This window comes from Microcaecilia unicolor, chromosome 12 (assembly GCF_901765095.1).
Source record: "Microcaecilia unicolor chromosome 12, aMicUni1.1, whole genome shotgun sequence".
Lineage (NCBI taxonomy): Eukaryota > Metazoa > Chordata > Amphibia > Gymnophiona > Siphonopidae > Microcaecilia > Microcaecilia unicolor.
The window spans coordinates 27,163,698-27,179,150 of NC_044042.1; the positions used below are offsets into that span (position 1 = coordinate 27,163,698).

Consider the following 15,453-nt stretch of genomic DNA (forward strand, 5'->3'; position numbering starts at 1 on the left):
CAACGAAAGCTTCAGGTTCACCCAGACCAAATCATGGTCCGCGATTACTCCCGCGTCAAGGGACATCAGTATGTAGTCTAAGCTGGCCTGAACTTGATGCTCATGTTGATGGTTGCTGTTGGAGGTGGGGGGAGGGGGGAGGGCCCTTTTTTTCTCTCTTCCTTCTCTTACATCTTTCATTCTTCTTTGTTTTGTAGGGCAGGGAGGGGATGGGGGGACAATTGTATTAAATCAAATAAATACCGAAGTTTATTATATATTGCGGGAGCTTTTTATAATTCAATCTGAGGCGTTATAAGACTGATAATTTATGCTGACTAGACTCTGTATTGTACTGACAACTTATTTGTTAGCACTGTGTTAACTCTCCCAACTTTGAATAAAGACTTCTTTCAATTAAAAAAAAATGTACCACTTTATATAAGACAAAAAAGAGCCTTTAATAATATCGAAAGACAGCTTTTCCAGCATATAGCATGTTTTCTTCGCCTAAATTTAGGTACCGGCTTATAAAATTGCCTTTATATTATGTTCAAAGGAATAGAAGAACCTAAATTAGTCTTATTATTTATCTTGGGGTTTTTTTGTTTTTTCATTCTGTTCTTTTTCACATTCTCTTGAAATGGCAACACTTGACTGGAACAGTCCTTTCATGGTTTTCATCATATGTATCAAACACATCTGAGCAGACTCTTTTCACAGTGATGTATCTAATTGGCAGCCAGTATAAAGGGGTTCCTCAGGGCATCTTTCTTTTAACATCCGTCTTGCTCCTTTTTGTGCTTTGCTGAGGGTACTGGATAGATCATTCTGAATATTTGCTGATGGTATCTTGCTTTGTGTCTAATACTTCACAGATTTGTAATTTTTCATGCATTTCTAATGATGGATTAGTCCTTAATTATTGAAAATCGGAAGCATCGATGATGATCGATTCATGAGACTTTATATGGCCAGCAGGATTATTTTAAATAAGAATCTCATTCCTTTAGTTTTTGAAGTAAAATATCTGGAGATTACATTGGACGATGGTCTGTCTTTTTGAGTTCACATTTTGAAAGTGTTGTGTACTGCATTTTTCAATATCAATTGTTATTAACCACAGTTTTCCATCACGGGTCCAATGAGGTGTACAAATAATAAGAAAAAAAACACAATGTACAGAATACAAGTGTACAATAAAATATACAATCTAAATCAAAACTTAGCAACAGTTCTATGATTATGACCTGTCAAACAAAAAAAGGGAACCAATTAGCATCCTGAAGGGTAGGGGGATGAGAGGGGGGGAGGAGGGAGGGGAACAAATGGAGTGGGGGTTAGGGTGGGGAGGGAGGAGGAGTTATAGAGGGTAGGAGAAGGGGGGGAAGAGTTTAAAATTGCCGAGAGGTATGTTATGTTACAAGTTGTAATGTTTTGCACAGATATGGATAAATGTAATTGTGGTAAACTTTTCTTCAATAAAAATTTATAAATATAAAAAAAAAGGTTTTAACCTTTTTCTGAAATCTTAAATAATTTGTTTCAATATGGAATGGAATTCCAAAGAGACAACACCCATAACTGAGAATATAGTCTTAGTTGCACTAAGAAAACGCACATTGCGCAGAGAAGGTGGATGAAGAATAAGTTTATCGCGCAAGCAAGTGAAAAATCCAAATAAAGAAACAGAAACAATATTTATCAAAAGTTCAGAAGTTTAAACCATATAATTTGATAAAACAAGCAACTTTAAATAAGATTTGTTTGTTTACTGGTAACCGATGCAATTCAGTGATATAACCAAATACATTAGTAAACTTACTGAGTCCAAAAATCAGTCAAGCCACTGTATTTTGAATAAATTGTAGCTTCCTTAGACGTTTAACAGGCAAGCCCAGATAAGTAACATTACAATAGTCCCATTTAAGGAAGAATCAACATTTAGACTAAAAGGGCAAATGCATCATGATCAAAGAACGATCTTATAAGCTGCAATTGCCTTAATCTAAAAAGAGCTTTCCGCCGTAAGTGGTCAACCTGAGGACCATACGACAGTCGAAGATCACTTCCAATACTCTTGACTCAGGTTTCAACAGATCGAACTCAATCAACAGATCAGGCAGTTGATGATGGTACAATGTCTCTAGAGTCCTTAAACCAGAGTACTTTAATTGTTTAAAACTGAAATAGGCTTGAGGTCTTAAATGATATTTAAGTCCATGAATAATTTCAGTTGGTTGTTCATTCTACTTCCTTTTTATGATTACTGTAATTCTTTGTATTCTGGTCTTGCACATATGGTGATAAAAACAATTACAGATGACACAGAATGCAGCACTTAGCCACTTTGGGGTTAATATACAAAGCAATTTGAATTGCGCTGACTGGGCCGGACATGAACATTCAGCTGCTTTTACCTGGGTAGCTAGTGCTGCTGAATATACAGGCAGACCACATCAAAGTCAGAAGTTACCTGGGCACCATCGATTTATTCAGTAGCAGCACCAGGATAACTATACTTTTAACTCAGGACAGCAAAACGGCTGATCCAAATTAAGAGTAGCTATTCGAGTAGTACCACTAATATCAGCAGTACCGGGGTTACTCCCAGCAGCCACCCCCAGACCTGGATATTCAAAGTTGGTACCCGGCTAGGTGTCGTAGACAATACACTGAAATCATCTTCTGTCCAGTGTGTGGTAGCGGCGGACAAATAAGCAAACAGGATGCTAGGAATTATTAGGAAAGGGATGGTAAATAAGACCAAGAGTACTATAATGCCTCTGTGTCGCTCCATGGTGCGACCTCACCTTAAGTATTTCTTTCAGTTCTGGTGGCCGTATCTCAGAAAAGATATAGCAGATTTAGAAAAGGTTCAAAGAAGAGTGACCAAAATGATAAGGGGGATGGAGCTCCTCTCTTACGAGGAAAGGCTAAAGAGGTTAGGGCTCTTCAGCTTGGAAAAGACGGCTGAAAGGAATATGATTGAGATCTACAAAATCATGAGTGGTGTAGAACAAATTGAAGTGAATTGAGATATATATCTCGATTCTTAAAAATAAATGTTATCAATAGAAATCAAACAAAATAAAACATGGTAAAGAAAATAAGATGATATCTTTTTTATTGGACATAACTTAATACATTTCTTGATTAGCTTTCGAAGGTTGCCCTTCTTCGTCAGATCGGAAAGAAGGGCAACCTTCGAAAGCTAATCAAGAAATGTATTAAGTTATGTCCAATAAAAAAGGTATCATCTTATTTGCTTTTCAAGATTTTGTTTTATTTCTATGTATTACCTTTAAGTAGAGGAGTGTGGTGGCCGTGTTAGTCCACTCTTAAGGTTATCAATAGAAATCAAACAAAATAAAACGTGGAAAAGAAAATAAGATGATACCTTTTTTATTGGACATAACTTAATACATTTCTTGATTAGCTTTCGAAGGTTGCCCTTTTTCGTCAGATCGGAAATAAGCAAATGTGTTAGCTGACAGTGTATATAAGTGAAAACATTCAAGCATTACTATGACAGTCTGACAGGGTGGGAGGATGGGGGTGGGTCGGAGGTATGCATGGGGACATCAAAGCATATCATTGATATTCTAACAGGATGGGTGTGGATAGGTGAGGGGTGGGGTGATCAACAGAGACATACAGCTTTATGGTTTATAATGGGCTAGGAACCCCAGGTCCTTGTTAAGTCCTTTCTGTTGGGTGTTAAAATATTCAATCATTCTGACTTCAAAGGTCTTACGTTCTTGTATGTTTTTAAAGTTACCTTTCAGTATTCTCACTGTGAAATCACTGGTACAGTGTCCTGGTTCTAATAAGCACATTTGCTTATTTCCGATCTGACGAAGAAGGGCAACCTTCGAAAGCTAATCAAGAAATGTATTAAGTTATGTCCAATAAAAAAGGTGGTATCATATTTTCTTTTCCATGTTTTATTTTGTTTGATTTCTATTGATAACCTTTAAGAGTGGACTAACACGGCTACCACACCTCTCTACTTAAAAATAAATGAGATGATCTGGAGCTCATCTCCTATTTTCTAAGTGGACTAGGTTGAGCATTCTTTAAGCGACAACAGATGTATGTGGAACATATCACATGCCGAAATGTGAGAGAATGTGGCATGATAGAAAAGACAGATCAGAGTTAGTCTGGCTCACATAATCAGGAGCACTTTTGAGGAACCCACATAATTTATTCTGCTTTCTTTATAGCTAATTTCTAAGGGAAAGTGCCTGAGTACTTTGCATCTACTATTTGTGCGAGCAGCCATGGGGGTGGAAGGGATGAGGTGTGAGGACGATATAGTATATTTTTGACATGTTCTTTTTTTTTTTGTTTTTGGTTTCCTCACCTAAACGCACCCACAAGAACACCTCCTCTCCATCTGGTTAAAAGCACACGTTTTGAAAACTCACAAATGCTTTTTTTTGGGCAGTGGAGAGCAATTTTCATCCAGGCCAGTTTACCCAAGTCTTTTTCCATAAAAAATATCTTTAAAAATTCTCTCCTTAGAGCAAAGACAAGACAAGTTTAGCATCTGAAATGCCAAATCATTCAGAAAAGCCTACATAGTCCCCCAGTATACATAGGCCATATGGTCTTGTCTAATCTATCCACCCATGCCGTCTACCAGGGGCGTAGCCAGACAACAGATTTTGGGTGGGCACCAAATGTTCTTCCCCACCACCACCACCAAAAGACATCTTAGCTGAGAGGAAAATGCTTCTTTCCACCTTGGCAGTCTGCAGCAGGCATGCGCTGAAAACTGAACATGCGCAGGTGCCAGTATTGTGGAGAGTAGCGTTTTCATTGCCATCAGGAGGACGTCTTCAGCTGGCTGAGCTTGGGATCTCCACCAGCTACCGCTAAACGTGTGCTACTGTTGGGTGGGCCTGAGCCCTAAGTGGATGGGCCCTGGCCCACCTGTGGCTATGCCACTGCCGTCTGCTGTCCATTCTTCTCATTTAGAGATCCTATGTACTTGTCCCAAACTGTCTTGAATTCAGATACAGTTTTTCTCTCCACTGGGAGGCTATTCCACGAATTCACCACTCTCTCCATGAAGATGTATTTCCTTAGGTTGCTTCCGAGTCTGTCTCCTTTTACTGTCATCCTATGTGCCCTCATTTCAGAGCTTCTTTTCAATTGAAAGAGACTCACCTCCTGTGCATTTATACCATGTAGGTAAGATACTCCACCCTTCAGCAGGTTCTCTCTCGGCACCTGTTTAGGACTCAGTCAGGACACAGCAGCTTTCCTAGGAAATGAGCCTGGGAGGTGCTGGGAGCGGGGGGGGGGGGGGGTTGTTCAGCACTCATTCAGCAGCTTCATTCAGGGATGAAAGCTGCAGTCCCCAGCATTCAGTGCAGCGTTCTTAGGAAATGAGCAGGGGAATGTTCAGCGCTTATAGCTCCATTTAGTAACGAAGACTACAATCCCCAGCATTCACTGCAGCTTTCCCAGCAAATGAGTGGGGGAGGGGCGGAGTTCACTGCTGGCAGCTCTATCCAGTAATGAAAACTACAGTCCCCCCAGCATTCATTGTAGTTTTGAGTCTTGGATTTTTTCTAGGATCTGGATTCAAAGCAGATTTTCTTGCTTATATCAAACTATTGATGAGAATCTACATGCAAATTAACAGCCCGATGCTCGAAACTCCGGTGCTGTACAAAACTGCACCTGAAAACGACACTGCAACAGCACCGGAAAAGAACTCTCCAATGCTCAACACTAATGGCATGCAAATTTTATGAATTCTATTAGTGCTGAACACTGGGAAGTAAGGAGAGAAGAACGTGCCCAGCACATGTGTTCAACTGTAGTCTTTCCGCTTTCCATACTGTTTCTGGGTGACCTTGGACCTAATCAGGAAAGTTTGTTTCCCTCCTGGGCATATTTATACCTCTAGGATTGGACAGGCTTCATTCGATAGATAGCAAGGCTTAGTCCCACAGACCTATTACAAACCTTGGCATGGGTTCTCTCAACCAAAATGCTTCAGCACCCCCAAAGTTTAGAAATTGGGACACAGTTCTAATGTTCCACTTTGCAGCCCATCAGTCAACGCTCTGCTGTGGCCCCGGGAGTGAGGGGTTGGGGAAGGGGTGGGAGGTTATGCAGGGACCGGAGCGCAACTAGGACTGGAAAAGTGTAAGAAAGAAGCAGAGTCAGGAGTGGCAGCACCTGCCTGCTTGCTGGGATTTTCCAGCACCCCATCTGGATTTCCTACAAAGCAGATAGCATTTTGGACGTATTGCTGTGGACCATTTGGTAAAGTAAATAAAAGAGAAATGTTTTTTTTTTCAAGACAGCCCAGAAAAAAAAAGAATTTTGCAACACCGGTCTCCATGGCTCGGCACAATCCTCTTTAGCATGCATTTGCATGCTCATTGTTTCACTCGCTCGTCTGTTCTGAGCATTCGGCACTAGCAAATGCTCCTGAGCATCGGGGCCTAAGTGTGAATTGCTTTTTAGCATCATTTCTTTATGAATGTGTTGATGGTTCTGTATTGTTTCTGACCTTTTCAAATGCCGCTAGAGCAGGGCCAGACCTAGCCAATCAGGTAACGTAGTAGATGACGGCAGAAAAAGGCCTGCATGGTCCATCCAGTCTGCCCTACAAGATAAATTCATATGTGCTACTTTTTGTGTATACCTTACCTTGATTTGTACCTGTCTTTTTCAGGGCACAGACCGTATAAGTCTGCCCAGCACTATCCCCGCCTCCCAACCACCAGCCCCGCCTCCCACCACTGGATCTGGCACAGACCGTATAAGTCTGCCCAGCACTATTCCCCGCCTCCCAACCACCAGCCCCTCCTCCCAACCACCGGCTCTGGCACAGACCGTATAAGTCTGCCCAGCACTATCCCCGCCTCCCAACCACCAGCCCCGCCTCCCATCACCGGCTCTGGCACAGACTGTATAAGTCTGCCCAGCACTATCCCCACCTCCCAACCACCAGCCCTGCCTCCCACCACCGGCTCCGGCACAGACCGTATAAGTCTGCCCAGCACTATCCCCACTGCCGCTTTCAAGGAATATGCATGAAACAAATTTTGTCTGTACTACCTCCATTATATGCATATGTATTTCATGCATGTTCATCGTGGATATCCTGAAAACCTGACTGGCTAGGTGTGTCCAAAGAGCTGAGCTGAGAACCCCTGTCCTAGAGCAAACTGACTGTCCCAACCATGGAGTCACATGTACTTGCTGTAAATGTTTGTTTATACTGTTGCCTTCTAGTGGCCGCAGATGAGGACTGTCTCGGGTACCTGGACAAGGATGGAAAGTGGCGTTCAGGCTTTGACTGCAAGTTTATTTCCTTCTGCTGCGGAAACTGTTTACAGCGTTACTGCTGCATAGATCCAATGAACCTCATCACAGAGCGACAGCAAAAGCATTGTGTAGCTTTCAGGTGAGAACTGGATAATTTTTTTTTTAACTTTTCAAAAATCTTTATTGTCAAAATCTAAAACTACAAGAGCTCACAGCAGCACGGACCACAAACAAACAAAGCTCTACAACCTAGACAAACATACCCCCAGCTCCTCCACCCCCCTTGCAACACATTTTGGATTGATGCCATGACAAAAAGGATTGTCCAAAGAACCTGCTTCCTCCCACCCCACCCTACAGAGCAAGACCCACAGAACACAGTTGAATTCTTTTTTTTTTTTTTTTTAGTTTTTTATTTATGCTTTTTCAAAACCATACAAAACCAGGATTAGAACACATTTCCATCACTTGGATGAGTAACTTTGATAAATTTTATATGTTACATATTTCATATCCAATCTGCTACTGCAACCTGCTTGTATTTCCTCATCTCCCTCCCTCCCCTTCCCCCCTTCCCAATCCTTTTAGCATTATAAGTTCACAAAGGATGCTGACCACTTGTGATATAAGTCCCATATCTTCTGGTGCTGGGCCAAACGCCCTCTACTCAATGCAGTAAGTGTGGACATCTGCTGGATATATTTCAATTTTTCCAACACAACTGAAATGTCCGGCAGTCGACGTTTTTTCCAAGATGCCGCCAGTATCAATTTGCCCACCACAAACACCTGGGTAGCAAACTGATGTACATGTGGCTGAACCGCTGGTGGCTTGAAGTGTAGTAGACACTGTTCCATTTTCAGCTGGTATTTCATGGCAGTCACTAGATTTTCAAAGTCCACAATACTCTCCCAAAACTTATATGCGTGTACACACGACCACCAAATATGATATACATCGCCCTCGCACCCACATTCCCGCCAACACTGATTAGAACCAGACCCAAATATCTTGGCCAAACGGCTAGGGGTGTAGTACCAGCCATAAAGAATCTTATGCCCATTGTCTACCATTGCGCTGGATACCGACACCCTGAGCAGGGATTTGAGGGCCCTCGCCCACTGTACTGAATCATGTGTAGTCCCCACTGCCCATTCCCGTTTATGTGTATAGTGTTCTACTGGGTTTTCTCGGGATATGAGGGCTTTATATATTCTGGAAATGCCTCCTCTATTTCCACCACCTGTCATCCCCTTCTCCAGCTGCGTCTCAATAAGCTCAAGTTTCTCTCCCACTTTACGTTTGATGAAGTTTTGTACCCGATGATAGTGGAAAACCTGCAGGGGAGAGAGCCCGTGTTCTTGGCAAAGCTCCGAGTACGTGGGGATCGTGCCTTCTTCGCACATTTGTCCTAATTCACATAATCCCATTTCTTCCCAGCCCTTGTATACCGTGTCCGACCTTCCTGAGCCAACACAGTTCAATTCTAATATAACAGGTTACACAGTATTCGTGGAGCAATAATCATCCAATGGAGCCCCCACACTTTCTGGAATTCCAGAATGTAACCTCGTTTGTCAGCAGCAACTTCTTCGTACTGGCACACAAGACAGACTCCAGCCCACTAGGCATTCATGGACACAATAGCGCTGTCCTTCCACTCAAACAGAATATGCTGGATGGCCAAACCCATGAGCACATCAAACAGCTGAGCTCTACCCCTTGGCAGTAAGCAAGGCAAAGCCGCAGACCTCAAGATAACCAACTTATAAGTAAGCTGGTTCTGGAGGTGGAGTATGTCTTGGATCTGCGCCCACACACCGTACCCCAAAAATCCATTAAATTACTGCACCCGTACAGTCGTTCTGCACGAGCAGCACAAGTTATATCCACCCCTTTGCCAACCTCAAAACCTTGTAAGGCGTCCATGTACCATATAAAAATAAAAGAGTCAGTGAAGCAGACAAAATTGGCCTGCAGACACTTCTCCAAAATGTTCTCCACTCCTCTTCACCAATACCACTCCCCAAATCATGTTCCCAAACCAGCTTGACACCAGTACACACGTCCAAACGTTTAAACTTAACCTTCCGCTAAACCGCCGAGGGCTTCCTCGACTGCCCGATTAGATGTACAGAAAAACACGAGAAACTCGTATCACCCCACCCCCCCCCACCCCTCGTCATCTACTCCACACACTTAGAACCCCCTCAAACAATGCCTCAACTGCAACCACTGGAAATAGTGGGTGGGACTCCAGATGAGACTCCGCACTCAAATCTTCAAAGGCCCGGAAACTGCCCCCCCCCCCCCCCCCGAAACAATGCAAAACTCCTCTAGTCTGCCACTCAGACCAGCGTATGACTCTATCCTGCACTTGAACCACCGATGCATTCCACAAAGAAATACAATCGAAGGGCGGCAATGACATCCCCAGCCCCTGCACAACAAACCTCAATACCGAGGGCACTGCCTGCAAAATGAGAGACTGAGGCATCACCTGCTTTACCTGTGCTGTAAACAAACTACACAATGGGTTTGGAGCCGGAAGTTGCCGTTCAGTCAGCAGCCATCTTGGAAGCTCCTCACCACCTCCAGGCGAAGACCAAGCTACCGCAGCTGCCAAAAAAGCAAAATGATACAACTTAAAATCTGGAAAATTCACGCCCCATCAGCAGCTTCAGTTTTCTCTCCGCAACCATGGGAGACTTGCCCCCTCCAAAAGAAGCTAGAAAGTTTCCTCTCCAAGGCCTTGCAAAAAGCATCTGGAAAGGGTAAGGGCATCATACTCGGAATATAATTGGGTGCCAATACCATCTTAATTGCCCCCAGTCTCCCCCACCAGGAGACTAAGAATAGTTCAAATCTGTTTATTGAAAAAATAAGGCATATCCAAAAAAAGGAAAAAAAAAACGAGATAACACAAATTGTACAGAGAGCTTGGTTACTTATAGCCCCCTGTCAAAGTCAAACAATTACAGTCATCCCTCCAATTAAACCGTTCACTCCCCCACTCCCCTAAATCCCTTCGCTCCCTCCCGAAACCCCAAAGAAATACAACAAACCGAATAAGTGGAAGCAAGCAAACAAAAAAAAGCTTCAGTAAACTCTACTATCCTCTGCCAGGTGTATACACGCGATTCAGAATCAAACTCCTTGCCATCTATGTGAGAGACTAAATATGGGTCCCACACAGATAAGTAATTGTGTTCCCTTTTAGCTGAAAGCGCTGCATTCCTTGCCTCCCACAATGCCAGGAGATGAACCCCAGCCCACCAGGTCCAAAACCGATGGAGGCTCCGAGGCTATTCTGGAATTCGTTGCCGGAGAACGTGGTGAAGGCGGTTAGCTTGGCAGAGTTTAAAAAGGGGTTAGACGGTTTCCTAAAGGACAAGTCCATAAACCGCTACTAAATGGACTTGGGAAAACTCCACAATTCCGGGAATAACATGTATAGAATGTTTGTACGTTTGGGAAGCTTGCCAGGTGCCCTTGGCCTGGATTGGCCGCTGTCGTGGACAGGATGCTGGGCTCGATGGACCCTTGGTCTTTTCCCAGTGTGGCATTACTTATGTACTTATGATACCCAGGAACCTAATATACATTTTTTCCCTACTACAATAAACTTTCGAAACAGCATCTTCTGTGGCCTGCCTAGGCCCCCTAGCCCCTCCATTAAATCAAATAGAACCAATTCCCTTGTAAAGGAAATATGAGTATGCAATAAAGCGTTCACATATAAGACAATGGCAATCCAGTATTTCTGTATCAGAAGGACAATTCCACAATGCGTGATAAAATGTATTATCTCCACCTTTGCCCCCGTCACAGATTGGAGTGGCCAATCTTCCCGCCCTATGCATCTGCACTTGGGTGAAATATGCCTGATCAAGCACCCAGAACGCACACTCTCTCAAATCAGCCCCCCTGGACCAACCAGGGTATGCCATGAAGGACTCTAGCCATGTCCCACTGTACCAACGATGTCCCCAGGTCGGATTCCCACCTAGCTTTAACCTCCCGATAATCCTTCCTTCCTGCCTGCCAGGGGCTGGATTGATTTTAAAAGTCCCGATATTGTGAGCCTCTCGGTCACCATCAATTAAAATTTTTTTTTTTTAACTTGGAGCCTAACTGCAGTTTCAGAAGTATTGGGGTGAAGGGAAGTGATGTAGTGTTTGAGTTGACAAAAAGCAAATAGGTCCCCCCACCGTACTTCCATTTTGGAATGCTTCGAAGCTCATCAGTGTTCCCTCCCCCATGAGCATGTCTGCCACCAACTTGTAGACCTGAGTTTCCCAGCATTGAAATACGATATTTTCCAGACCAGGAGGGAACCGCAGATTGCCCCTAATCGGTAGTTGATCAGTATGTGTGTGAGAGCACTCCCCAACCACTGTGTCAGCTTATTCCAGATATCTTTAGGGGCCTAAATAATACACTTCTCCCCAGGGAATAGCGCAGAGTACGAGTAGGAACCTTCAGGAGACATCTGATACTATAAGGTGCATAGAGCAATTGTTTATTAAAAAATGGGGGTATAGTATGATCTATCCAATAGCCAATGCCCCAGATGGTGTAACAGGCAGCCATAATTATATAATTGTAAAGCTGGCAGGCCCAAGCCCTCAATCTGCCAATTGCCATATAAATATGAGAGCCGTATTTTCGCCTTTTTCCCACTCTAGCAAAATCTGGTCAGCAATTTGGTCACCTGCAAAAGGTCTCTCTTGAGAAGGCGGATTGGCAGGACTTGGAGCATATAAAGCCATCTGGGGAAAGTAACCATCCGATAAAGGCTAATCCTCCCCGATAGAGACAAGGGCAATGTGGACCACCCCTCCAGCTGTTTCCTCGCTTTCTCCAGGAGTCCCCCCACATTAAGTGAACGCACCAAACGAGTCAGCTGAATCCCTAAATATCTAAAAGAGTCCGTGGCCCACTTCAACGGAAATCGCCCCCTCCAGGTCTGGCGCACCGAGGCCTTAGTTGCCAAAGGCTCTGATTTTAGAAATGTTTAATTTAAAGCTAGCGTAATCCCTATATTCCAGGAACATATTCAGTAAACCTCTTAAAGGAGTTCTGAGGGTCAGTAAGATGTATTAACAGATCGTCCACAAAGGCCGCTATTTTAAAATTATACTTATCTGTCCTCACCCCCTTGACCACCAGAGTGGAAAGAATGTCCTTAATTAAGGGGTCCAGAGTCAAAACAAATAATAGCGGGAGACAAGGGACAGCCCTGTTGGGTACCCCTATGTATATCAAAGTCCCCTGAGTAGCGACGATTAACCCATACTTTAGCACAGAGAGCTGAGTAGGAGAGTTTGAACTGCCCCACAAACCATAGTGGTGGTACGTGGCAAACATAAAATCCCATGTAACCCTATCAAATGCCTTTACTATATCAAAGCTGATCAAGAGCGAAGGAGCTGCGGGCCCGTTCCCTGATTTCCAAAGCTGTCAATATTTTCCAAATATTTTTGGCTGTATGTCGGCCCTTAACAAAGCCCACTGAGTCTCAAGCACTAGGGCCGGAAGAACCCTAACTAATCTATTTGCCATCACCTTCACCAGTAATTTAGTTTCAAAGTTCAATAGTGAGATTGGGCGATTTGATTCTGGGAGCATGGGGTCTTTACCCGGCTTAAGAAGAACCAACTCTCCTGGTAACGTCCAGGACTCCAAGCTGGCTCTCTGTACATAGCCGTGAGGGTTGAGATAATATACTCCCCCATAAGTTTATAACATTCTGCCCTATATCTGTCCAACCCCGGGGTCTTTAACAAGGAGCTCTGCTGAATCGCCCAAGCTGTTTCATCAGATGTTAAGGGGGAGTTCAGGACGTCCGCGTCCTTAGAAGTCAGTTGGGGAACATCTAAATTGTCTAGGTACATGGAATGTCTAAGTCCGTCCTCCAGAGGAGTGGTATACAATGCAGTCTTTAAAGACTTGACAAATAGAGCCAGAACCACAACAATACAGTGGTAGCCCCCCCCCCCCCCCACCTTTTCCTGACCATGAACACCTAGATTATAAAAGCTAGGAAGCGATGGAGATGAGGCAGGATGAGAGAAGAACATAGTGAGGAGTAGAGAGTAGCAAAAAGAAGGGTGGTTTAGACTGGGGAAGGGAGCAGGTAATTTGCATTCAGAATCTACTTCTCATCACTCACCCCTCTGCACTAACGAACACATCCCCTAAAGCCCCAGCATTTATAGGTATCCTGTCTCCCTTGCTCTCACAGTTATGGTCCTTTTGCACTCACATAGACCCCCCCAAACTCCCCATCTTCCATACTCGTACATATCCCCTTGAGACACACCTAACTCCCTTCCTCCATAAAGCCCCCAAACTTAATTAATAAGCACACCAACTCATACTTTCAGCCACACACAAAGACCACTTACCTATACCCCTGCCCTAGTCACATCCATGCCTCCATTCAGCCCTGCTGCCCATTTATAACCATCCCATCCACTCTCAGTCCCCACTGCCAGTCATCATCTCTCAGTCCACTTGCTCATTCAGATTCTGAACACTCTTTAATTCCCTCAACCATTCACTCACTCACAAAGATACTGTAAGCACACTCTATCAATGCTCAGAGCATGCACTTCTCAACTTGTTAAAACTTATGATAAATTGCTGCCATCCTCTGAAGTAACTTTAAGGTTTTCTATCAAGGTGTGCAGAATGCACTTGTTGGTCATTGCCAAGACCTAGAGAGAGTGTGCTAAAAGCTTAAAGGCCTATGTGTAACCTGTACGATGTTTTGGAGCAAATCATCACATATTTCAGTGTCTGCATCCCTTACTCTGATGTAATTTGTTAATGTTCAGAAGATCTCCAGACTCTGTACTTAGTAAGATAATAAATGGGGTGGGGTGGGGGGTTGCCAGAGATAAGGGCCTTATTGCATACATTGTTTCTGGAGGGAGAGAGGGAAAGGATTAAGAATGTACTGAATATTTAATGTGTGCTTTTATTTCAAATTATTTTGTAAACATCTGATGCAATTATGGAAGATATTATGCTTGTAATAAGAAATTAATGGTATTATGCTGCTATCCTGTGCCTTAAAACTCATCTCGCATCATTGAAAGGATAGTTTCTTCCTAGCACTACATGCTTGGTACAGTTTGATGCTCTGGGGATGTGCTGTTAAAAACGTTATTGGACCTGAAGAATGTAATTGATTTATTTCAGCAACCCTGGAAGTTGTTCTGTATCCCAGATATTGTAATTGTAACCTTTATGATACAAGACCCTCCCAGACAAGATAGTCTTTATGTTCATTAAGTAGAAGCTGAATTAAATTTTTTTCATATTTCTATAAATATATAAACACAGCCAGAAAAATGGCAATGTGAAACTAGAAAGGTGGCCATTTTAGTTTTTTTTTTTTTAGAGTATTAACCTCCCATAATGCACTGCAGATGATGTCATTCTATGCAAAGCTGGAGGAGGCAGGTATGAATCAAGTACAGGGAGAAAGAGAGCACTGGAGATGCTGATTGCTGTAACTGAGACAGGAACGGTTGAAATCCTGGATACACAAGGGATAGTAGCTTCCTGTTAAGAGAGGGTGTAGTCTGCTGAACTAAAAACTTAAGTTTAGGGGTCGACGATGTTCAGCAGCACTTATCCAGGTAGGAGTGGCTCTTACCCGGATAAGACCTGGTCACCTCACCAGAGCCAGCCATGATCTGGGTAATACTACTGAAAATAACCACCGACCACACCAGCACTGTCTGGAACGTGCCTGGATGGTCCAAGGCTGGAGCTAAGGCAGATCAGGCGTTACTGGTTAGCAGTGACCTTCAGCCCACTAACCCCTTGATTCTATATAGCATGACCAATATTGCATGCAAAAATCCGGTCAAGTTCAGGATTTCCACACGTAAGTGAATTACTTAACAAGCCTATCGGTGCTGATAATTGCCACTTAACAAGCAATTACTGATGCTAATTGGCATAAATTATTTATTTATTTTATTTATTTGTTGCATTTGTATCCCACATTTTTCCACCTATTTGCAGACTCAATGTGGCTTACAATAATACATCATAACAAGCGCTAATTAAGAGTAGATCAACAATTGGTTACATAAAGAACAAGTGTAACATAATGGATATAATCAATTCAATAAATCAGAAGGCAGACAGATTATC

At 43.2% G+C, this 15,453-nt stretch overlaps 2 protein-coding genes across 2 annotated transcripts in view; one reads left to right on the forward strand and one right to left on the reverse strand.

Moving 5' to 3' along the window:
• SHISA4 (shisa family member 4) overlaps positions 1 to 15,453 on the forward strand; it is a 52,387-nt gene that overhangs the window by 27,996 nt on the left and 8,938 nt on the right. The window contains exon 3 of the mRNA XM_030220376.1: positions 7,246 to 7,417. Within this exon, the coding sequence (XP_030076236.1) occupies positions 7,246 to 7,417 (172 nt within the window). The remainder of the gene's footprint in view (positions 1 to 7,245; positions 7,418 to 15,453) is intronic.
• The window catches only part of LMOD1 (leiomodin 1), a 107,947-nt gene that overhangs the window by 15,775 nt on the left and 76,719 nt on the right, over positions 1 to 15,453 (reverse strand). The gene's annotated exons all lie outside the window — the stretch shown is intronic.